This window comes from Rana temporaria, chromosome 8 (assembly GCF_905171775.1).
Source record: "Rana temporaria chromosome 8, aRanTem1.1, whole genome shotgun sequence".
NCBI lineage: Eukaryota > Metazoa > Chordata > Amphibia > Anura > Ranidae > Rana > Rana temporaria.
In genome coordinates, this window is record NC_053496.1 from 100693988 (window position 1) to 100717763 (window position 23776).

Sequence of the window (23776 nt, forward strand, 5' to 3'; positions counted from 1 at the left end):
TGTGTGATCAGAGATTGATAGAAGGTCCACCACCAAATAGTGATATTAAGAGGTTTACCAGAGGGATCGGACCCAAGTAAGTATACACTTATCAGGCTGATCAAGCTTCTAAAATACTGGTGTTTAAATCCAAATCGACTCCAGTGTTGAATAGCTCTATGGAACTCCTATGGCATTCGTGTGGGTATTAATCAATATGAATCCATTCAATAGGAAACCAGCCAAGCATTTCACAATGTACGGAACAAGGAGAAAAAAAACAAGGGTGCACATAGCGTAAATCCGTAAAAGATTACCTTGCAGTATTTATTTAAAAAGTTTACACTCACATTTAGGTGAATATAACAAGCACTTTAAAATCAATCGAGCAAGGGGGGTCAATGTTCTGTGCTGACGCGTTTCGTTCTCATGAACGTCATCTGGGGTGTTACATTTATACAGTAATCAGTGGCTATTTATAACTCTGATCACTGTTTAAATGTCAATAGTCCCTCAAAAGTGTCTGATCTGTTCACTGCAATATCAAGTCCCGCTAAAAATCGCAGATCGCAGGCATTACTAGTAAAAAAAAAAAAAAAAAAATTAAAATGCTATAAATCTATCCCCTATTTTGTAGACACTATAACTTTTGAGCAAACCAATCAATATACACCGATTGCGATTTTTTTATACCAAAAATATGTAGAAGAATACATATCGGCCTAAACTGAGGAAGAATTTCTTTTTTTTACATTTTTTATTTACAGATTTCACTATTTGTTTGTTTATAGCGCAAAAAATAAAAACCACAGAGGTGATCAACTACCACCAAAAGAAAGTCAATTTTGTTTGGGTACAGTGTCACACAACCGCGCAATTGTCAGTTAACAGCGCAAATCCTTTCTGGTCCTTAAGTGGTTAAAATAACAAACATACTTACCTTCTCTGTGCAATGCTTTTGCACAGAGCAGCCTCAATCTTCTTCTTCTGGAGTCCCCTGCTGGTGCTCCTGGCCTCTCCTTTTTGGCAGGTGCCTCCACAGAAAGCCATTTTAATGGGGGCACCCGTGCATGCTCCCGAGCCTCGCTGCTGCATCCATTGTCACAGACAGCGGGACTCGGTCTGGCCTACTGTTCTCAGGTCACAGCATTTGATTGACAGCAGCAGGAGCCAATGGCTATCAATCTGCCCAATGAGGAGCGAAACAGCAGAAGGATCAAGCTCGGGTAAGAAAAGGGGCGATGGGGATATAATCAGCCTGAAATTTGTGTTGGGGTGGGTGCTAAAAATAGCTTAGCAGAAAGCTGGTCTATTTACAGCACAGCTCTGCACATTCCTTCATTTCTCTGCCTATGTGGAGGGGGGGGGGGGAGTGTGCGACTTTCCTCCAATCAGTTGTCTTGGCTGTATGCCCAGACTTCACTCCCACTGCTGAACAGGAAGAGAAAATCTCCAATACGATCTGCACTTTCTAAAGAATATAGCAAGCTAAAGACAGCAGATATACATGTAAAATGTATGTAGGGAGATTTGTTTCATATCTGTGTATCATCTGAGGCTGTTCATTTCACTGGGTATAGGAGAGGGTTTACATCTACTTTAAGGCTTTGGAACCACTTTAAGTTTTAGATAGATTAATGCAGGGTTAGACTCCCTGTCAGGTTTTTATTGCTGTCAATTTGCTCACCAGGGAGCTTCATTTTCTCTTTTTGTCCTGGTGACTACTGTCACTGGGGCTGAAAGTGATGGAAAATCCAAAATTCTCTATCCAATATAGAAAAAGTTTTTGGCTTGAAACATGCTTTAAAGTGAAACTATGGGCAAATATTATATCAATAGTATTAGCATAGCCACTTAGAGTCGCCTATGAAACATAGCTTTCTTAATCCTTTCAGTAGATTTTATTTTCCAAGTTAATTTTGCAGAGAAATCACACAGCATTAATAGTCTTAGATAAACAATTTTTAATAGTTTGTTTTTTTGGCTATACTTCCCCTATAGATCCCAGTTCTTTCTGCACTCTGTGACCTGTTTTCAGCCAACAGTGGTCTAAAGCAGGGCCGGGACAAGGGGTGGGCAGGAGGGACGGCTGCCCTGGGCGCTGTGGTATCATGTGAGGTGGAGATCGTTGCATGGAGAGTGCCTATGTACAAGCTGGCAGAAGTACTGGATGAAAAAACAAAAGACAATCCGCGCTATACCCCTAAATGTGATTTTAAACAATACGTGAATAAGTAATGACATTTTTCATATCAAAAGATAATTCACATAAAAAAATCATATTAAATTCATATGTAGGACATATAAAAACATATATAAAAATGCTATTAGGTCAATAATGTGTGTTTTTTCAAACCAAAAGAGGGCTTGGGCAATCGTGGAAACTTGGGAACTAGGAACCTTTGCAACAAAAGGGGACTGGGAGACACAACGGAACGCTGGCTGAGCATTCTCATTGGATCAGAGCATCCCATCCTATACACAGGCTCAACCCAATAGGGGAGGCTATTTAGGATGATGGTTGCAAATACAAACTAAAAGGTACTTGATATTTGTAAATTGATAGGCTCCCAAGAGGACACAGGGAGGACACAGGGAGGAAGAGGCGGGGAGAGGCAAGAATGGCTGGTGAAGGTCAACTGTTATCGATGTAACAGTTAACATCCCATTCTACATTAAAACCTAGGGGAGTGTAACACTGCATATCAAATATCCAGCGAGTTTCTCTGCGGGATATTTGACGTAACATATCACTCCCCCTCCAGTGAGGAGTATATTTTTCAATACCAATTACTTGGAGCATAGAGGGGTCTTGTTGATGATATTGTGAGAAATGGAGTGATACACTGTGCTCAGGGCACCCACTCCTTATACGGGAGAGGTGTTCTCCAATTCTCACTTTGAGGGCCCTGGAGGTTCAGTGGATGTACTGGAGCCCACAAGGGCACCCCAAAAGATAAATGACCCCCACAGTGTCGCACATAATAAGCTCAGATATAGAATAAGTCCTGGAGGTGACATGGGATGTGAACTTCATTGTTTTGATAGTTTGACTAGAAGCATATACACTACACCTGTTGCATGGATAAAATCCCTTCAAATTCCTAAACATGGTAATTTTTGCCGGGGGATCAATCATACTGGGTGATAGGTGGTCCTTGAGATTTTTGTTCCTTCTGAATAGAACCTTGGGGCTATCTGGTATTTTTAGTCCCATAACCCTATCACTTTTTAGCACGGACCAGTGTTTTTCCATCACCTTCCTAACCCACCAATGCTGCGAAGAGAAGGTTGTGAGAAAAGCCCATTCAAACATATCCTTATTTGCTTCCTTGTTCCTAATCTTAGGAACTAGCATGTTCTCTCTATCCATAGAGGCAACTTCCTTAATATCATTTTCCAGGATCTCTGTTGCATACCCCTTCTCCTCAAAGCGTTGTTTCAAAACTTGGACCTGCGACTGAAAATCCTCAGATTTCGAGCAATTTCTCCTAATTCTCTGAAACTGACTTTTGGGTATAGCCTTCAGCCAATTGGGATGGTGGCCACTGTCCCTTGGGATATACCCATTACGGTCAGTGCTCTTAAAGTAGGCCCTAGTGAGGAGGGAGTCTTGTTCTCTAAAGATCACCAGATCAAGAAAATTGACAGACACCGAACTGGACTCATACGTGAATTTAATCCCCCAGTTGTTATTATTCAAGTGGGTCATGAATTCCACCAAGGAGTGGGTATCACCTTTCCATATAAAGTAGGCGTCGTCTATATAACGACGCCAAAAAAGGAGGCGGGACTCCTCAAGGGAGAAGAGACAATCATTCTCCCACAAGGCCATGAACAGCCCGGCGAGGCTGGGGGCAAATTTGGCCCCCATAGCTACGCCGGTGCATTGCAAATAAAAGGATCCACTATAGTAGAAATAGTTGTGTTCCATCGCGAAACTCAATAATTTCATCACAAATTCTAATGTAGTGGTTTTTAAGGAAAGATCTTTCCTCAAAAAATGTTCGGCTGCTAAATACCCCAAGTGGTGGGGGATGATAGTATATAGAGAGGAAACGTCCGCTGTGACTAGCAGGATGTCCCCCTCTACACGTAGGCCGGCTATCTCCTTAATTATTTGCGTTGAATCCCTCAGAAAGGCTGGGGTTTTAGTTACAGCCGGTTGCAGAAAATTGTCCACATATTTTCCCACTCTGGAGCTTAGGAAGTCGATGCCGCTCACAATTGGGCGACCGGGGGGGTGTACAGGATTTTTATGTACCTTAGGGATATAATAAATGATTGGCGTTCTGGGTACCAGAGGGATCAGAAAATCTCGCTCTTTATCATTTATAATTCCCTTCCTGTGCCCTTCCTTTACAATCCCTTTAAGGGCTTTTAGATATTTGCCCATAGGGTCACTCCCAAGGATGGTATATGTCTCTTCATCTGTTAATAAAGTTGCCATTTCCTTAAGGTAGTCAGACTTTTTAAGCAAAACAATCCCCCCCCCCCCTTATCCGCCGGTCTAATGATTAGATCTTTCCTCTCGCATAACGTTTTTATGCCCTCCTCTGTATTTTTGGGTCTGTCCCTCCTAAACTGAACTTTGGATAGATCACGTAGGACCAAATCTTTGAATACGGTGATACTCGCTGCTTGCTTAGCTGAAGGGTTACATAGTTACATAGTTAGTCAGGTTGAAAAAAGACACAAGTCCATCCAGTTCAACCACAAAAAAAATAAACAAACAAACAAAATAAAAAACACAATACAATCCCATACACCCAACTCCATACCCACAGTTGATCCAGAGGAAGGCAAAAAACCCCAGCAGAGCATGATCCAATTTGCTACAGCAGGGGAAAAAATTCCTTCCTGATCCCCCGAGAGGCAATCGGATTTACCCTGGATCAACTTTACCTACAAATCTTAGTACTCAGTTATTTTATGTACATTTAGGAAAGAATCCAGGCCTTTCTTAAAGCAATCTACTGAGCTGGCCAGAACCACCTCTGGAGGGAGTCTGTTCCACATTTTCACAGCTCTTACTGTGAAAAAACCTTTCCGTATTTGGAGGTGAAATCTCTTTTCCTCTAGACGTAAAGAGTGCCCCCTTGTCCTCAGTGTTGACCGTAAAGTGAATAACTCAACACCAAGTACACTGTATGGACCTCTTATATATTTGTACATGTTGATCATATCCCCCCTAATTCTCCTCTTCTCAAGAGTGAATAGATTTAGTTCTTCTAATCTTTCCTCATAGCTGAGCTCCTCCATGCCTCTTATCAGTTTGGTTGCTCTTCTCTGCACTTTCTCCAGTTCTCCGATATCCTTTTTGAGAACTGGTGCCCAAAACTGAACTGCATATTCCAGATGAGGTCTTACTAATGATTTGTACAGGGGCAAAATTATATCTCTGTCTCTGGAGTCCATACCTCTCTTAATACAAGAAAGGACTTTGCTCGCTTTGGAAACCGCAGCTTGGCATTGCATGCCATTATTGAGCTTATGATCAACTAAAACCCCCAGATCCTTCTCCACTACAGATCCCCCCAGTTGTACTCCCCCTAGTATGTATGATGCATGCATATTCTTAGCCCCCAAGTGCATAACTTTACATTTATCAACATTAAACCTCATCTGCCACTCAGTCGCCCAATTAGACAGAGCATTGAGGTCGGCTTGTAAATTGGAGACATCCTGCAAGGACGTTATTCCACTGCATAGCTTGGTGTCATCTGCAAAGACAGAAATGTTACTTTTGATCTCAGACCCAATATCATTTATAAATATATTGAAAAGTAAGGGTCCCAGCACTGAACCTTGGGGTACACCACTGATAACATTGGACCATTCAGAGTAAGAATCATTAACCACGACTCTCTGAATTCTGGCTTTCAGCCAATTTTCTATCCATTTACAAACTGATATATCCAATCCTGTAGACCTTACCTTACACATGAGCCGTGTGTGCGGAACTGTATCGAACGCTTTTGCAAAATCCAAATATATCACGTCCACAGCCACGCCTCTGTCCAGGGTTTTACTTACCTCTTCATAAAAGGAAATCAGGTTTGTCTGACAACTTCTGTCTTTCATGAATCCATGTTGTCTGCTGCTTAAATAGTTTTTTTCCTGCAAGAACTCATCCATGTGGTCTTTTATTAAACGTTCCAGTATCTTCCCAACTATAGAAGTTAGACTAACAGGTCTATAGTTACTTGGTAAAGACTTTGTTCCCTTTTTAAATATAGGCACCACATTGGCTCTACGCCAATCCAGTGGTACTATTCCTGTCTTTAATGAGTCCCTAAATATTAGATACAGTGGCTTTGAAATGACACTGTTAAACAAAGAAGCATTTCTTAAACCAGTTCCTGCCTGGTGGCCAATAGTGCTACTATTCCTAAGGATAGGGTTAGTCATGAAATGCCGTTTAATACTTAGCTTCCTGGTGAATTTTTGTACGTCAATGAACATTTGGAATTTGTCCATTGATCTTCTGGGGGCATATTTGAGTCCTTGATTTAAAGTTAAAGTTTCGGCTATAGTCAAAGTTTCCCCGCTCAAGTTAAAAACGCCCTCACAAGTTAATTGCGGCTTTTCTTTGGTGTGGCTCCGTCTCCCTCCTCTGATTCCTCTCTTTGTCTTCCTTTTTTGTTGGAACCTCTTCCTAAAAAACTGTCAGTTTTATTCCTTAGGGGCATAGGTCCAGGGTATCCTTCATGTGTCCTGGGTTGGGAATTATAGGGGACATTTCCCTGTGTGTTAATACGGGGTGTGGTCTCTATTGTCCCCATACCCATACAAGGGCTCATATATATTATCAACAGGTAAATCATAACCCAAGGGAATCCTTGATGGTGGAGGGGCCTCCCCCCTATATCCTCCATCTCCTTGGCCACCATAGTGACCTTGGTGGTCCACATATGGGGACCTACTCTGCGGATAGGGATAGGGATTGGGATTTGTATGCGATCATTGAGGGTGTTGGGTCCCCTTAGTACCACCTTGATTCGGGACCCTGCCCTGGTTCCCACTGGGTGGATACGAGGGAGGATATGGAAATGGGCAGTGGTGTGGGGGTGGTGGCGCTGTCTAAGTGGAGGCTGATATTACCCAGAGGTAGTATGAACAAACTATATGGACTTCAGAATCAATATGTGTCCTGAATATAGTGCCTCTTACAGTATGTGATGTGCCAGTGGTAAAATAACTTAGGTGTGGCTAAGACCACATGCTCTAGTGTACAAATAAGTATATAACGTTGGACAAAAGTATTAGTACTGAAAAGTGATAGCATACAGCACGAATGCCAAAAAATGTGTCCAAAAAAGTAAAAAAATCCACAAAATCCAAAAAAGTGTCTATAAGTTCAGAGAAGAATATATATAAAATTATATATATATAAAAAACACACCAATCCGGGTGTGAACCGGTATAAATAATATAAATAAGTAAACAGCAGTCCAGAGTGATAATGGTGACAATGTGACTTTCCAAGTAGGTAGGTGATCACAATATGCAGTAGTGCAGTGATGCGAAGTGGGTCCGGTGCTCCCCCTCCTGGGTCCCTACTCACCAGAGGCCCTCACCCCTGCAGGGGTAAAGTGCATAAAGGATATCCAACCGACTCGGGTCCTCGCTCTCCTATTAGGTCCTACGGTCCAGCTGGTACCAAACAGATCCTGGGTGACCGGATTCCTCCAAGGGATGAAAAAAAGGTCTCATAGAGTAGTAGGTTCAGGTTCCAGTGGGTAAGTTTTATTGGTACAGCCAAAGGCTTATACTAAAACAATGTATACAAATATATATATACAAAAAAATAAAAATATATATATGTATAAAAATGGATTAAAAAAATAAAATAAAAACTGGGGCCAAATAGAATGCTTGTGGATACAAGCAGACAGTTGGCTATATAATGACAAGCTTCCCAGCACAGCACAAACTCCACAAATGAGAACCAGCGTGGGAACGGCGTGCGTTCCACCAGGTGAACGCCGTTCCCACGCTGGTTCTCATTTGTGGAGTTTGTGCTGTGCTGGGAAGCTTGTCATTATATAGCCAACTGTCTGCTTGTATCCACAAGCATTCTATTTGGCCCCAGTTTTTATTTTATTTTTTTAATCCATTTTTATACATATATATATTTTTATTTTTTTGTATATATATATTTGTATACATTGTTTTAGTATAAGCCTTTGGCTGTACCAATAAAACTTACCCACTGGAACCTGAACCTACTACTCTATGAGACCTTTTTTTCATCCCTTGGAGGAATCCGGTCACCCAGGATCTGTTTGGTACCAGCTGGACCGTAGGACCTAATAGGAGAGCGAGGACCCGAGTCGGTTGGATATCCTTTATGCACTTTACCCCTGCAGGGGTGAGGGCCTCTGGTGAGTAGGGACCCAGGAGGGGGAGCACCGGACCCACTTCGCATCACTGCACTACTGCATATTGTGATCACCTACCTACTTGGAAAGTCACATTGTCACCATTATCACTCTGGACTGCTGTTTACTTATTTATATTATTTATACCGGTTCACACCCGGATTGGTGTGTTTTTTATATATATATAATTTTATATATATTCTTCTCTGAACTTATAGACACTTTTTTGGATTTTGTGGATTTTTTTACTTTTTTGGACACATTTTTTGGCATTCGTGCTGTATGCTATCACTTTTCAGTACTAATACTTTTGTCCAACGTTATATACTTATTTGTACACTAGAGCATGTGGTCTTAGCCACACCTAAGTTATTTTACCACTGGCACATCACATACTGTAAGAGGCACTATATTCAGGACACATATTGATTCTGAAGTCCATATAGTTTGTTCATACTACCTCTGGGTAATATCAGCCTCCACTTAGACAGCGCCACCACCCCCACACCACTGCCCATTATCTCTGTATCCTCTAGGGGATCACATTTTTTGGGGGGGCTGCAGTCTAACTACAATTTTATTTTTATTCTGGAATATTTATTTCATGTTTGAATCATAGTATTGTTACATATTTCCAACTAGTGTTTCCTAAGCGCGGATATTTGCCTTTTATTAGGATATGGAAATGGGCCAGCAGTGCTGGATTTGGTTGGATGACCATTAGATTTTTTTCTGGCTCCATGGGGTGTTTTATTTCCACCTGTTCTGCTGGGCTCATGTTCTCTAAATCCCACCCTGGGGGTTGGAGGGCCCTTCTGAGACCTGGGGGGTTCAAGGGAAGGGAATGCAGAACCAGTAGTAGATGCCCCCCCAACTTCCATATGCGATTCCTCATTATGTTGGCTGTTATTGCGACTATTCTACTGCCATTTAAAGACGTTATGGGTTTTGTAGTCCTCCACGTCTCTCAAATACTTTTTTCTTTTCTTAATTCTCTGTTCTTCCTCCTCTTCAATCATAATTTCCCTGAGCTCTTTAGAGTATACTTGGTATAACCCTTCTTTGCTCATAAGGGTCAGCTTTTCCTTGATCTCTTTGATTTCTGCTTGTAATCTGGCAACTTTTAGTTTTTTTGCGAGCCACTAAGAAATCAAGGAAAACTATACCCACATTGTTAAAATATAAATACCAGTCTGAGAGGTCAGTGTCACCTCGGTCAGGGTAAACTTGCCATCTCAGACTCCGAGGTATCATTTTCTCTTGGATATATCTTTCTAAGAAGATGATATCCCAGGTGGTATGCAATTCTGATATAAGTACATTTTTGAGTCTCATGAATATACCGCGTATTCCTTCTGACTCTGAGCTATTTTGGTCAAATACTTCATCCGGATTAATTTTTCTATTTTGATAGAGTTCAAATATATCCATGATGCTGGAATACTTAGTGGGAGTGTTAAAAATTCCCTTAGAACAGGAAAAAATCCTATATGTAGGGGAAGCTGCGGAATAGATTATATTAAGAAATAGAACTGAAAAAACAAAAGACAATCGGCGCTATACCCCTAAATGTGATTTTAAACAATACGTGAATAAGTAATGATTTTTTTAAACTTGACAGTGCTGCACCTCAAAACAAAAAGGAGCCTAATATTGGGCTCCAAACAACATATATAGCAAGGGTGCGCTACTAAATATACAAAATGATGTGACTGATGAATGGGTGAAATGTCCCTGACAAAAAATACAATGATGTGACTGATGTCCCTGTGACAAAAAACTGAACAAAAATCCTATCCAGGAGACATTTAAGGGTTAATTCACAGAGCTTTGACTCTTCTCAAGAAGTGTTGTTGCAGATGAATTGGCTGGTAGAAAACATCAATCCTGATACATCAAGAAAAGGATGGCCGCTTACCAGAAAGTTGGACCCACTAGGGGTCAATTGGGCACTCAGTGAAGATGTCGATCGCTAGACTGTATGAGAGGGATTTTTTTGTTTGGGGAGAATTTTGGTTTACAAAGGGAATTTATGCTTGGGGGTAAGTGTGTAGATTAGTGCTCACATTTTTAAGGAGGGGATCTTTACTGAAACATTGAGGTTAATTTACAAATGACAAATAAATGGTGTACTCTGCAAGCACAGTTGCTCCAAATCTTAGTAAATGGGGTAAAGCATCACTTTGCAAAGAATACCCTATCACGTGCAAGGAAACAAAAAAACAGCATTGTTGCTTGTGCATGATTGGAACGTGGAAGTCAGCAGAGCTTCTGCTCATTTACTAAGCTCTGGAGCAATTGCACTTCCAGAGTGCAACTATCTTTATTAAATCAACCCCACAATCCTCAAACATTTTGTGTGGGGGGGGGGGGGGCGCTGTTTGGCATCTTTGCCCTGGAAGCTAGATGACCTTGTCCAGGCACTGGGCTAAAGTCCGCTGTCAGCTGACATCACTGAGCCAGTCAAGGCTCTAAAAGGATCCCAACTATCCCAGCGATCTGCTGAGAGCCTGAGCCAGCGCCTCACTCCCTCTCCACCACTCAGCGTTCCAGTGAGTGCTGGAGGGGCAGAGCAGAGACCCCGAAATGGACAGTCACGGCTCTCTGCTCAGAGGAGGGGGAGAACTCAGCATTCCGTAGTGTTTGATTGCTCAGTTCTCACTGCAGAGCCGACGGGGGAAAGATGATCAATGCTGTATCCATCTGGGTGAGTTTTAGGCTTGGTTCACATACATGGGAATTGAATGCGTTTTCAACCACATCCGATTCACATGACATGTGTGCCCGAACTGGCTTTCTATGGCACTGGCTCACATATGTCCAGGCCAGCTGCGGTCTGCTTTTAAAAAAAATCCTGTACGTTTTTCAGTCGGGTACAGGTGCGATTTCAAGTAAAAATTTGCACCTAATTTGCACTTGATCTGGTGAACAAAACCACACCGGACTCCTTTTAAAATTTGCAGCCGGACATATGTCAACCAAGCCTAAATGTTTTGTTTTACAAAGTCGATACTTCTCTTTTAGGTAAAATAAATTAAAGTGATGCTTAAACTCTGGTTTAGGAAACATAAAATTCTATTCAAGTATGTATTCTTAATTCAAAAGTACCTCCCATTTCTCTCCGCCTCCAAATCTCCAAATTGTATTTTTATTTTTTTGCTGCTGTAATTCTACTTTCTTCTAAAGGGTGGCTACATTCATTCTCTATGGTCCCTACGTAGGAGCATAGCCACCCTCTCTTGCTCTAACTAAAGGTTTAGGGACTATGGACTGTGGACTATGAGATTTGTAGTGTATACAGGGATGGACTGGCCATTGGGACTACAGGGAGTTTCCCGGTGGGCCGATGGCTCAGTGGGCCGGCTTCAGTGACAGCGGACCGCCGCCCCCCTCCACTCCTCTGTCTCTCCCTTCCCGCAGCGCTCACCTCCTCTCCCTCCCCGCATCGCTCACCTGGGGGGGGGAACAGAGAAGCAAGAGGAGGACCAGAGGGGCAGGGGGGTCAATAGAGGAGCATGGGGGAGGGGAGAGACAGCTGACTCAACAGCTACGGCCTGGGAGTTTCTCACTTCTGCCTAATCTTGTCCCATAAGGGGGAGCACCTAACTGATTCTTTGTCCTGGGTGAAATAATGTCTAGCTTCCCCACTGGTACTGCCTATAAGAGTACCAGTACCAGCTGTTCTACTCTATTAAAGTAGAATGACTAGTGGCTAGTGAAGGGGGAGAGGGGGCTTGAGTGGCCGGGGGGGGGGGGGGTGCGGGAGTTGTCCGGCCGCCATGGGAGAGACCTGTCAAAGTGGGCCAGTCTGGATGAAGTCCAGGGCCAAATTTCTGTCCCAGTCCAGCCCTGAGTGCATATGACTGCAACTAACATGCACTGCTTGTTCCAAACATACAAAAGTTTGGGTTAATGGCAGTAGCGGCTGGTGCTCAATTTTTTTTTTGGGGGGGGGGGTCGCAAATAAACAGAAAAATTCTGAAAAAAACACATCAATTGCAGCCTCACTGTGCCCATCAAACACAGCCACTGTGCCCATCAATTGCAGCCACTGTGCCATCAAACACTGCCACTGTGCCATCAAATGCTGTCACTATGCCATCAAATTCAGCCACTGTGCCCATCAAATGCTGCCATTGTGCCATCAAATGCTGCCACTGTGCCATCAAATGCAGCCACTGTGCCCATCAGATACTTCCACTGTGCCATCAAATGCTGCCACTGTGCCATCAAATGCTGCCACTGTGAGCCTCAATTGCAGCCACTGTGCCATCAAATGCTGCCACTGTGCCCATCAAATGCTGCCACTGTGCCATCAAATGCTGCCACTGTGCCGTCGAATGTCGCCACTGTGACCCCTCCACCCGCTGTCTCCTTCCGTCCTCTCCTACCATCCTCTTCTCCTGATGGGCTTCCAAACACAGTGCCTGTCGTTTAAGCTAATCAGGTGATGGCTAACAGACCCTGAGCACCTGATTGGCGGAGAGGCGGTTCAGTGTTAGGAAAGCGAATATTCATTTGCTTTTCTAAAACACCTGGTGGCTCTCCAGCTGTTGCGAAAGTCCCATCATGCTTCTGCCTGTGGTCTGTATACATCACTACCAAACCGCCCCAAAGATGCTGCTTGCAGGACTTTTTTGAACGTCCCGCAAGCGCACCATCCAGGTGTGAAAGCACTATTGCAAGGAATAGGAGGCAGTTTTCAGGCACTTTACAGGCGCTATTTCTAAAGTGTGACAGGGGTCTAAACCCCTTCCCACTGCTGCCTCCCAGCCCTCTAAGTGGTTTTAAATGCTGGGAGGCAGAGGTGGGCATTCCCATCATGTGACCGCTCTGATTGGCTGTCACAGTGGTCACATGATTTAAAAGCTCCAGATTGCAAGTAAGCATCGGGAGCTGATCAGTACCTGCAGGTAACTGTGCTGGAAGCACGCAGGGTGCGCACTCTCGGCACAGAAATGTTTTTATTTGGGATGCATATATGTAGCATCTTGGCATTAAAGCCCACCTGCCAAAAGGCCTCATATATATGCGCACGGTCAGCAGGAAGCGATTAAATGTGTTCTCAAATAAAGAAAAAATATTGTTCTGGTAAATCTGATCAGGGCATTGACAGACAGACATTGTTCCTTGTTTACTAAAGTATCAATTATTATTTATGCAAAATAGTAATACTCTATTTTCAGTGACAGGTAATAGAAACGGTGAAAGATATCTTTATTATTGACCTGAGAATTCTGGCTCATTCTTAACTATGTGGACAGAGACTCATGCTAAAAATTCCAAGTACATTTGGAAAATATCCTTATATGGAGTTTGCATTAAATGTCCAACCTTCTACATGATCCAACTTCCGATAACATTGGGGGGTCCCTGGCTCCTTGCCTTTCTGCTGTTTACATGTCTTGGAAGACCATCGAGAACATCAATTATAACACAGCCGACTGTTATATCTGAAAAGGCGTAATTACAGGTGAATCCCGTGGTTTCCAAAAAATGAAAAAACTATACCAGATGTAGATGCTTTCATGTCACTACACATAAGGGACTAAGTCCTCTTCGCAGCTGTGTTATAAAAAGACACAGTGACCCAATTTACTAAAGGAATTGAGAATGTTTTCTATGTAAGGGAATTTTCACTAAGCTTAGAGAATGGAAGAAGCTGTGCTGACTTCATTCTTCCAATCATGTGCAGTTAAATAGCCATTTTTTTTTTCAAAAAGAAATAGCCGCTTTTAAACCACTTGACCTCCAGAAGACTTACCCCCAATGCTGTATTCTGGCCTAGGCCAACAAGGCCTAGGCCTAGGGCAGCACTTTGCAGGGGGGCAGCACGGGCAGTGTCCCCGCCGGCTTGCGCTACACTGTTGGGCAAATGAGTTTAGCGCCCCCATAAATCGGCCACACTGCTTCCAGTATGTGGGCGGTTGGCATTCTGCAACTGTGGGGGGGAGGGGCGTCGCTTCTAATTTTTTACCATCCCTGTCCCATTGTAGAGATTTCCCTTCACTTCCTGTCCCATAGCCAAACAGGAAGTGGGAGGAAATCTATGCAAATTAAGGGAATCCATTGACCCCCCACCCCCAGGCCATCAGAACTAGTGTCCCCACTTGAAAATTTCAGGGTGGGTCTTAAAATGCAAGGGGTGTGGCCTTGACAGGAAGGGGTGGGTCATATTTAAATTAGGGGGTGCACGAGTTTAGTCAGGCCTAGGGCAGCACAAAACCTAAATACACCCCTGCTTACCCCCTTCATGACCAGACAATTTTTTGCTATACGGCACTGCGTTACTTTAACCGACAATTGCGCGATGTACCCAAACAAAATGTATGTCCTTTTTTTCCCACAAGCTTTCTTTTGGTGGTATTTGATTTGCACTATAAACAAAAAAAGACCGAAATATTTTAAATAAATATATCAATTAAAGAAAAAAAATAAATCTTAGGTCAATCTATATTCTGCTACATAGTTTTGGTAAAAAAAATCCCAATAAGCATATATTGACTGGTTTGCGCAGAAGTTATCGCATCTACAAACTATGGTATATTTAGATTAATTTATTTTTACTAGTAATGTTGGCGATCAGCAACTTATAGGGGGACTGTGATATTGCAGTGGACAGTTTGACGCTAAGGGGCTTTACTAAAGCTAGAGAGGGTAAAATTTGACACAATTCTGCAGAGAAACCAATCAGCTTCCAGGTTTTATTGCTAAAGCTTCCTGCCCAAGCCATTTTTCAGCTATCAGCGCTGTCACAGTTTGAATGACAATTGCGCGGTCATGCAACACTGTACCCAAATGAAATTGTTATCATTTTTTCCGCACAAAGAGAGCTTTCTTTTGGTTGTATTTGATCACCTCTGCGGTTTTTATTTTTTGCGCTATAAACAAAAGAAGAGTGACAATTTTGAAAAAAAAGCAATATTTTTAACTTTTTGCTATAATAAATATCCCCCAAAAATATATATAAAAAAAAAAAACACAAATTTTTTCCTCAGTTTTGGCCGATACGTAATCTTCTACATATTTTTGGTAAAAAAAATAGCAATAAGCGTATATTGATTGGTTTGCGCAAAAGTTATAGCGGCTACAAAATAGGGGATAGATTTATAGCATAGTTAGTCAGGTTGAAAAAAGACACAAGTCCATCCAGTTCAACCACAAAAAATAAACAAACAAAATAAAAAACACAGTAAAATCCCATACACCCAACTTCATACCCACAGTTGATCCAGAGGAAGGCAAAAAACCCCAGCAGAGCATGATCCAATTTGCTACAGCAGGGGAAAAAATTCCTTCCTGATCCCCCGAGAGAGCATTTTAATTTTTCTTTTTTTTACTAGTAATGGCATCGATCAGTGATTTTTATCGTGACTGCGATATTGTGGCGGACACATCGGACACTTTTGACACCATTTTGGGAGCATTCACATTTATACAGCGAACAGTGCTATAAATATAGACTGTTTATTGCGTAAATGTGAGTGGCAGGGAAGGGGTTAACACTAGGGGGCGATCAAGGGTTTAAATGTGTACCCTAGTGAGTGATTCTAACTGTAGGGGGAGGGGACTGACTGGGGGAGGTGACCGATCAGTGTACCTATGTACAAGGGACACAACACCGGTCTCCTCTCCCTGACAGGACGTGGATCTCTGTGTTTACAGACAGAGATCCACGGTCCTGCTCAGTTACTGGACATCGCGGCTGCCGGGCATGCGCATTGGGTTCCCAGTGACGCGGTGGGTTGCCGTGCCCCCTAGTGGCTCAGGAAGGTGAGGACGTGATATGATGTCCTCCCAGAACGAGAGGCTTATCATCCCGCCATCATTTGACCGGGGGGCAGTAGTCTTGTGGTTAAACAAGCTTAGGTTAGAAGCTGATTGGTTTCTCTGCAGAATTGTGACTAATTTTGCTCTATCTATCTTTAGTAAATAAACAGCTAACTGACACTTTTGACACTTTGTGGGGACCAGTGACACTAATACAGTGATCGGTGGTAAAAAATGTGCACTGTCACTGTACTAATGACACTGGCTGGGATCAAAGGGTTAGCTGTGTGCCTAGCCTGTGTTTATGTGTACTGTGTGAGGTGCGTTTACTAGGGGAAGAGATGAAATGTATTCCCTGCTGTGTAGAGTGGTAAGTTACAGTAAGTTGTAGAAATAAAGAATGAAGTCTGTTTATGATTGTACTGTTAGGACTAAAGTTGTGGTAAAAGAAACGTCCCGCTACTAGCACTGAATAATTAGGAGGAGTAGGTAATCTCATTTATTCTCCACTTATTACACCATTGTTCTGTTTCCTTTCAGTTGTCACTTTGTACCGCCTGATGGATTTCAACCTTCTAACAGACTCGGAGGCTCGCAGTCCTGCCCTCTCTCTGTCTGACTCTGGAACACCTCAACATGATCACAGCTGCAAGGGGCAGGATCACAGCGGTAAGTGAAGACAAAGGACAGGGGGGCATTCAAAACATTCTAGTCAACTAGTAATGCATAAATGTGTGACTTGATACAATATTTGTCCTTACATTTTAAAGTCCTTGCCCATAACCACAAAGACCAGTTCATGGCATTAGGTAGAGCTGACATCCTTACAGCTAGAGGAATAGAGAGAGTGTTATGTTTCTATATGGATTCTTAGGGGCAGATCCACAGAGATAGTACGCCGGCGTATCTACTGATACGCCGGCGTACTTTCAAATTTCCTGCGTCCTCAAAACAAGATACGACGGCATCTGGGTTAGATCCGACAGGCGTACGTCTTCGTACGCCTTCAGATCTAAGATGCAATTCTTCGGCGTCCGCTGGGTGGCATTTCCTTTGTTTTCCGCGTCGAGTATGCAAATTAGCTATTTCCGACGATCCACGAACGTACGAGCGGCCGGCGCATTCCTTTACGTCGTCTCTAGTCGGCTTTTTTCGGCATATAGTTAAAGCTGCTATTTCGTGGCGTACTCAATGTTAAGTATGGCTGTCATTCCTGCGTATAATTTCAATTTTTTTTTTTTTGCGCAAGTCGTTCGTGAATCGGGATGGACGTAATTTACGTCCAGGTCAAAACCAATGACGTCCTTGCGACGTCATTTCGCGCAATGCACGGTGGGAAATTTAGGGACGGCGCATGCGCAGTTCGTTCGGCGCGGGGACTCGCTTCATCTAAATTAAACACGCCCCCTACCCGCCCAATTTGAATTCCGCGCCATTACGCCGCTTGAGATACATTACGCCGCCGTAACTTACGGCGCAAAATGTTTATGGATTCGAACCAAAGCCAGGTAAGATACGGCGGCTTGCCGTATCTCAGATACGATGCGCCGGGGCAGATCTTTGTGGATCTGCCCCTATAAGTGTAACTTTAGGCAACACTTTTTTATTTTCATTTGGATACAGCAAGGGAGGGTTATCACCCCTGTCAGATTGTTTTTTTTTTGCCATTTGTGTCCCCTTGCGGAGATTTCTATTGACTTCCTGTCCATAGCCAAAACAGGAAGTGAGGCTCAATCGCTCCAAAGTGAGGGGATCCAGAGGTGGCACCAGAGTTACCAGAACTAGTATCCCTATTGTAAGATTTCCCACAAAAAAACATTTGAAAGAAATGTTCACTCCCCACCCTTATCCATTCACTCATATAAAAAAGGTAAAAACCAGTTACAAGAGTCAACGTTTTTATTTTAGGATCTACTATATGGAAAAAATATCAGCAAATAAAGCCTGCTTTTGATAACATCCTACTTTTGTGGGTAGTAAACGAATGTATACATAAAATATCATTCCATCCACGAGTAACTCACACCTATTAACAAGTAAGACCAAACCTTAAAGTAGAACTCCTTCGATCAGGTGACATGCCCAATAAAAGTCCTCTCCACCAGTAGGTAGTGCTCCTTTTCTGAGGTTGAATCACAGCCAGCATCATTTAAACCGATTTTCTCCGGTGCCTTGTACACACGACCGTTTTTTCTGATGAGAAAACTGACATTTTTTAGATTGGTCGGGAAGACCGGTCATGTGTATGCTCCATAGCAGTTTTCCAGACGAGAAAACTACCCTCAAAAAAATTAGAACCTGCTCTATTTTTTCCTGTCGTGTTTCCCGTCAGTCTTTTTCTCGTCACAAAAAACGCTCGTGTGTATGCTTTTCCGAGGGGAAAAAAACGCGCATTCTCAGAATCAAGTATGAGACGGGAGCACTCGTTCTGGTAAAACTAGCGTTCGTAATGGAGATAGCACATTCGTCACGCTGTGACGGACTGAAAAGCACAAAGACTGAAAAGCGCTAATCGTCTCTCTCACCAAACTTTTACTAACAATTTGGACGTCACCGCGCTTTGGTCGAGTGTTTTTTTGGCTGAAGGCTGAGGCTTGAGAGGAATCACTTTGGGAATAATGTCGGGTTTTGGCATATGAGGAAAACCGGTGGTGTGTACAGGGTATGAGGCTGTCATGTTATGGATGGTGCCCTGTACTACTGCTCCGATATACTGTCTATATATATGCTGTTTTGCTGTATATGTATATATACAGTATATATATATATATTTAAGCGGTAGGGAGGGTTGTATACTGTAAATTTAAGGGCAATGGTAGTGCTGCAGCTCACACCAAAGGCTTTTTGGTGATTCTTACTACGGTTCCCACTAACACCCCGTACACACGGTCGGAATTTCCGCCAGCAAAAGTCCCATGTGAGCTTTTGAACGGTGTATGCTCCATCGGACTTTTGCTGTCGGAATTTCCGCCAGCAAAAGATTGAGAGCTGGTTCTCAAATTTTCAGATGAAAAAAATCCTATCGGAAAATCCGATCGTCTGTAGCAATTCCGATGCACAAAATTCCAACGTAAGCTCAATTTGACGTATGCTCGGAAGCATTACACTTAATTTTCTTGGCTTGTCGTAGTGTTGTACGTCACTCCGTTCTTGAAGGATGAAAGTTCAGAGAACTTTTGTGTGACCGTGTGTATGCAAGCCAAGCTTGAGCGGAATTCTGCTGGAAAAAACATCCAAGGGTTTTCCAACGGAAAGTTTCGATCTTGTGTACGGGCATAAGGGTGATCTTCTTTTTATGGTACTGCTATTCTGGTTGCAAAGGGAACTTTCACCGCATTCACTAAGCTAAGTGAAATGTTTTTTTTAGATTCATACTAATGCCGCGTACACATGCTCGGAATTTCCGACAACAAATGTTCGATGGGAGCTTTTGGTCGGAAATTCTAACTGTGTCTAGGCCCAATCCTGGGAAACACTTTTTGAAAGATAAATCAGGGACAGTCCCTCCAAAGCAGGGACAATTGGGAGCTATGTATCAGGAATATAAAGGTTTACATATTCTTTAAAGCCACAAAAACATAATGTCTTTATGCCCTTAAAACAAATATTGACATTCGTTGATTGTTGAAGCTGCATTTTGCTGTTTACCAAGAAAGACAGTTGAATTCTACAAAGTAATGGACAGAATGTATAAAAACACTAAATCAAACATGCAGCACATGTCAATTCATGTCATGGAACAGGCTGAAGCCTCATTCTCTTCAGAATTACTATGGGATTAAATGTTTGTAATATTACATTGTTTTAAAGTGTTACTGTAGAAAAAGATTTAGGTAAAACTGACTTTAAGTGCTTCTACAGCATGAGCATGGACAGCACATAGAAATAATATTACAACATTGCCACCTAGTGGACAGAGTACTGCATGTATGTATTTAGTTATCAGTACAGTCATAACTGACTCTTGGCGAATTCTATGGTCCAGCTCTCTGGCACCATGCCTGACACACTAGAGGACTTCATGTATGTATATATCTTTGGATCGGACTTTCAGTGATTTTATGGGCAGCTCATTACTGTCATGCCTGATACACTAGGGCAGTGGTTCTCAACCCTGTCCTCAAGTACCCCCAACAGGCCATGTTTTCAGGTTTTCCTTTATTGCACAGGTCCCTTAATCACTTAAGCCCCGGACCATTTTGTTGCTAAATGCCCAGGCCAGGTTTTGCGATTCGGCACTGCGTCGCTTTAACAGACAATTGCGCGGTTGTGCGACGTGGCTCCCAAACAAAATTGGCGTCCTTTTTTCCCCACAAATAGAGCTTTCTTTTGGTGGTATTTGATCACCTCTGTGGTTTTTATTTTTTGCGCTATAAACAAAAATAGAGCGACAATTGGGAAAAAAATTCAATATTTTTAACTTTTGGCTATAATAAATATCCCCCAAAAACATATATATAAAAAAAAAAATTTCCTCAGTTTAGACCAATACGTATTCTTCTACCTATTTTTGGTAAAAAAAATCGCAAAATTTATAGCGTTTACAAAATAGGGGATAGTTTTATTACTATTACTACTAATGGCAGCGATCAGCGTTTTTTTTCGTGACTGCGACATTATGGCGGACTCTTCGGACAATTTTGACACATTTTTGGGACCATTGTCATTGTCACAGCAAAAAATGCATTTAAATTGCATTGTTTATTGTGAAAATGACAGTGGCAGTTTGGGAGTTAACCACAGGGGGCGCTGTAGGAGTTAGGGTACACCTAGTGTGTGTTTACAACTGTAGGGGGGTGTGGCTGTAGGACTGACGTCATCGATCGAGTCTCCCTATAAAAGGGATCACTCGATCGATGCAGCCGCCACAGTGAAGAACAGGGAAGCCGTGTTTACATACGGCTCTCCCCGTTCTTCAGCTCCGGGGAGCGATCGCGACGGGGCGGCTATAAACGAATAGCCGCGCCGTCGTCCCGGATCGCTTTCCGAGGTAAGCCGCCCGCCGCACGCAGCGGGGGGGGGGGGGGTCCCGATCGGACCCCCGACCCGCTAGAAGGCAGGGACGTATATATACGCCCATCTGCCTGTATGTGCCATTCTGTGGACGTAAATAGGCGTGTGGCGAGCGTTAAGTGGCTAAATCAGAGTCAATGGCTTGGTATTTTGGACAGCTATTTTATCTAAGAGAAATTCCCAAAACATGACCTGTTGGGGGTACTTAAGGAAAGGATTGAGAACCACTGCACTAGAGGGCCTCTTGTATGTACAGTACTGTGCAGAAGCTTTAGGCAGGTGTGAAAACATGCTGTACATTAAGAATGATTTCATAAATAGAAGGGTTAATAGTTTATTTTACCAATTACCAAAATGAAAAGTAAGTGCACAAAAGTGAAATCCAAATGAAGTCAATATTTGGTGTGACCACACTTTGCCTTCAAACACCATCAATTCTTCTAGGTACACTTGCATACAGTTCTTGAAGAAACTCAGCATGTAGGGTGTTCTAAAAATCTTGGAGAGCTAACCACAGATCTCCTGTGTATGTAGGCTGCCTCAGATCCTTCAGTCTCCTCATGTAATCCCAGACAGAATTGATGATGTTGAGATCAGGGCTCGGTGGAAGCCAAACCATCACTTGCAGGACTCCTTGTTCTTCTATGCTGAAGATACTGTAGATCTTAATGACATTGGCTGTATGTCTGTTGTCATTGTCCTGCTGCAGAATAAATTTGGGGTCAATCACACGCCTCCCTGATGGTATGGCATGATGGATAAGTATCTGCCTGTATTTCTGCATGTATCTCAGCATTGATGATCGTGACCAAATCTCCAACTCTATTTACAGAAATTCAGCCTCAAACTTGCAAGGAACCTCCACCATGCTGTTGCCTGCAGACACTCATTATTGTACCGCTCTCCACCCCATCGCTAACAAACTGCCCCCTGCTACAGACATATATTTCACATTTTGACTCAGTCCGGACAACCTGCTGACATTTTTCTGCACCCCAGTTCCTGTGATTTTGTGAATATATGTATGTATATCTCCGTACAGTCATATCTGACTCGTGTCTGACTTTTAGTGACTTAAAATCAGGGCTTTTTTTCAGGGGGAACTTGGGGGAACTCAGTTCCACCACCTCTGGCTCAGACCCTTTGGTGCCTGCTCACCACAATCACTTGTAAACACAGAAGTCTGGTTTCTGTGTTTACAAGTGACAGCTCTGCACTCTGCCTATTCAAATGGGGCGAGTCCCATTTAAATGAGGCGCGCTCCCGCGCCGGCCGTACTGCGCATGCGCGCCGGCCGTACTGCGCATGCGCGAAGTTACGTTACGCCGAGTTTTGAGGATCGCGACGGCTTAAAGTTGCGTCGGGGATAAAAAAAATGACAGCGGCATGCATTCCTGAGGGAGAACTCCATGCCCATTTTCAAAGAAAAAAAACGGCATGGGTTCCCCCCCCAGGAGCATACCAGGCCCTTAGGTCTGGCATGGGTTGTAAGGAGACCCCCCCACGCCGAAAAATTGACGTAGGGGGTCCCCCTACAATCCATACCAGACCCGTATCCAAAGCACGCTACCCCGGCCGGCCAGGAAGGGAGTGGGGACGAGCGAGCGCCCCCCCCCCTCCTGAGCCGTGCCAGGCCGCGTGCCCTCAACATGGGGGGGTTGGGTGCTCTGGGGCAGGGGGGCGCACTGCGGGCCCCCCCACCCCAGAGCACCCTGTCCCCATGTTGATGAGGACAGGACCTCTTCCCGACAACCCTTGCCATTGGTTGTCGGGGTATGCGGGCGGGGGCTTATCGGAATCTGGGAGTCCCCTTTAATAAGGGGGCCCCCAGATACCGGCCCCCCACCCTAAGTGAATGGATATGGGGTACATCGTACCCCTATCCATTCACCTGGAGGCAAAAAGTAAAAGTTAATAAACACACAACACAAGGCTTTTTAAAATATTTTATTATTCTGCTCCGGACGCCCCCCCTGTCTTCGTTATTAGCTCAATTACCAGGGGGGGCTTCTTCTTCCGCTCTCCGGGGGTCTTCTCCGCTCTCCGGGGGGGGTTTCTTCTTCCGCTCTCCGGGGGGGGCTTCTCCGGACTCCGGGGGGCTTCTTCCATCTTCTCCCCTCTTCCGCTCTTGACTCGGCGAACCCCGGTTCTTCTGCAGCTCTCCGGTGCCTTCTTCTTCAGCGCTGGCTGCCTGCTATGTTTGTGTGTTAGCTCGATTTCAAACAGGCAGCCGGCGCGGTCTTCTGTGGCGTCAGGGTCTTCTCTTCCTTTCTTCCGATGTTGCCTCGTCGCCTGTTGTCGCTGTAATGATGGAAGCGCGCCTTGCATCACATTTATATAGGCATCACCGTCCCATCATGCTCCGGCAGGTACCCACGTGGTGGGTGCCTACCCACGTGCACCCACCACGTGGGTACCTACCGGAGCATGATGGGACGGTGATGCCTATATAAATGGGATGCAAGGCGCGCTTCCATCATTACAGCGACAAGAGGCGACGAGGCAACATCGGAAGAAAGGAAGAGAAGACCCTGACGCCACAGAAGACCGCGCCGGCTGCCTGTTTGAAATCGAGCTAACACACAAACATAGCAGGCAGCCAGCGCTGAAGAAGAAGGCACCGGAGAGCT

At 43.8% G+C, this 23776-nt stretch overlaps 1 protein-coding gene across 1 annotated transcript in view; it reads left to right on the top strand.

Moving 5' to 3' along the window:
* PITX3 (paired like homeodomain 3) overlaps nt 1–23776 on the top strand; it is a 120779-nt gene that overhangs the window by 78494 nt on the left and 18509 nt on the right. The window contains exon 2 of the mRNA XM_040362375.1: nt 16674–16802. Within this exon, the coding sequence (XP_040218309.1) occupies nt 16694–16802 (109 nt within the window). The 5' untranslated portion in view covers nt 16674–16693. The remainder of the gene's footprint in view (nt 1–16673; nt 16803–23776) is intronic.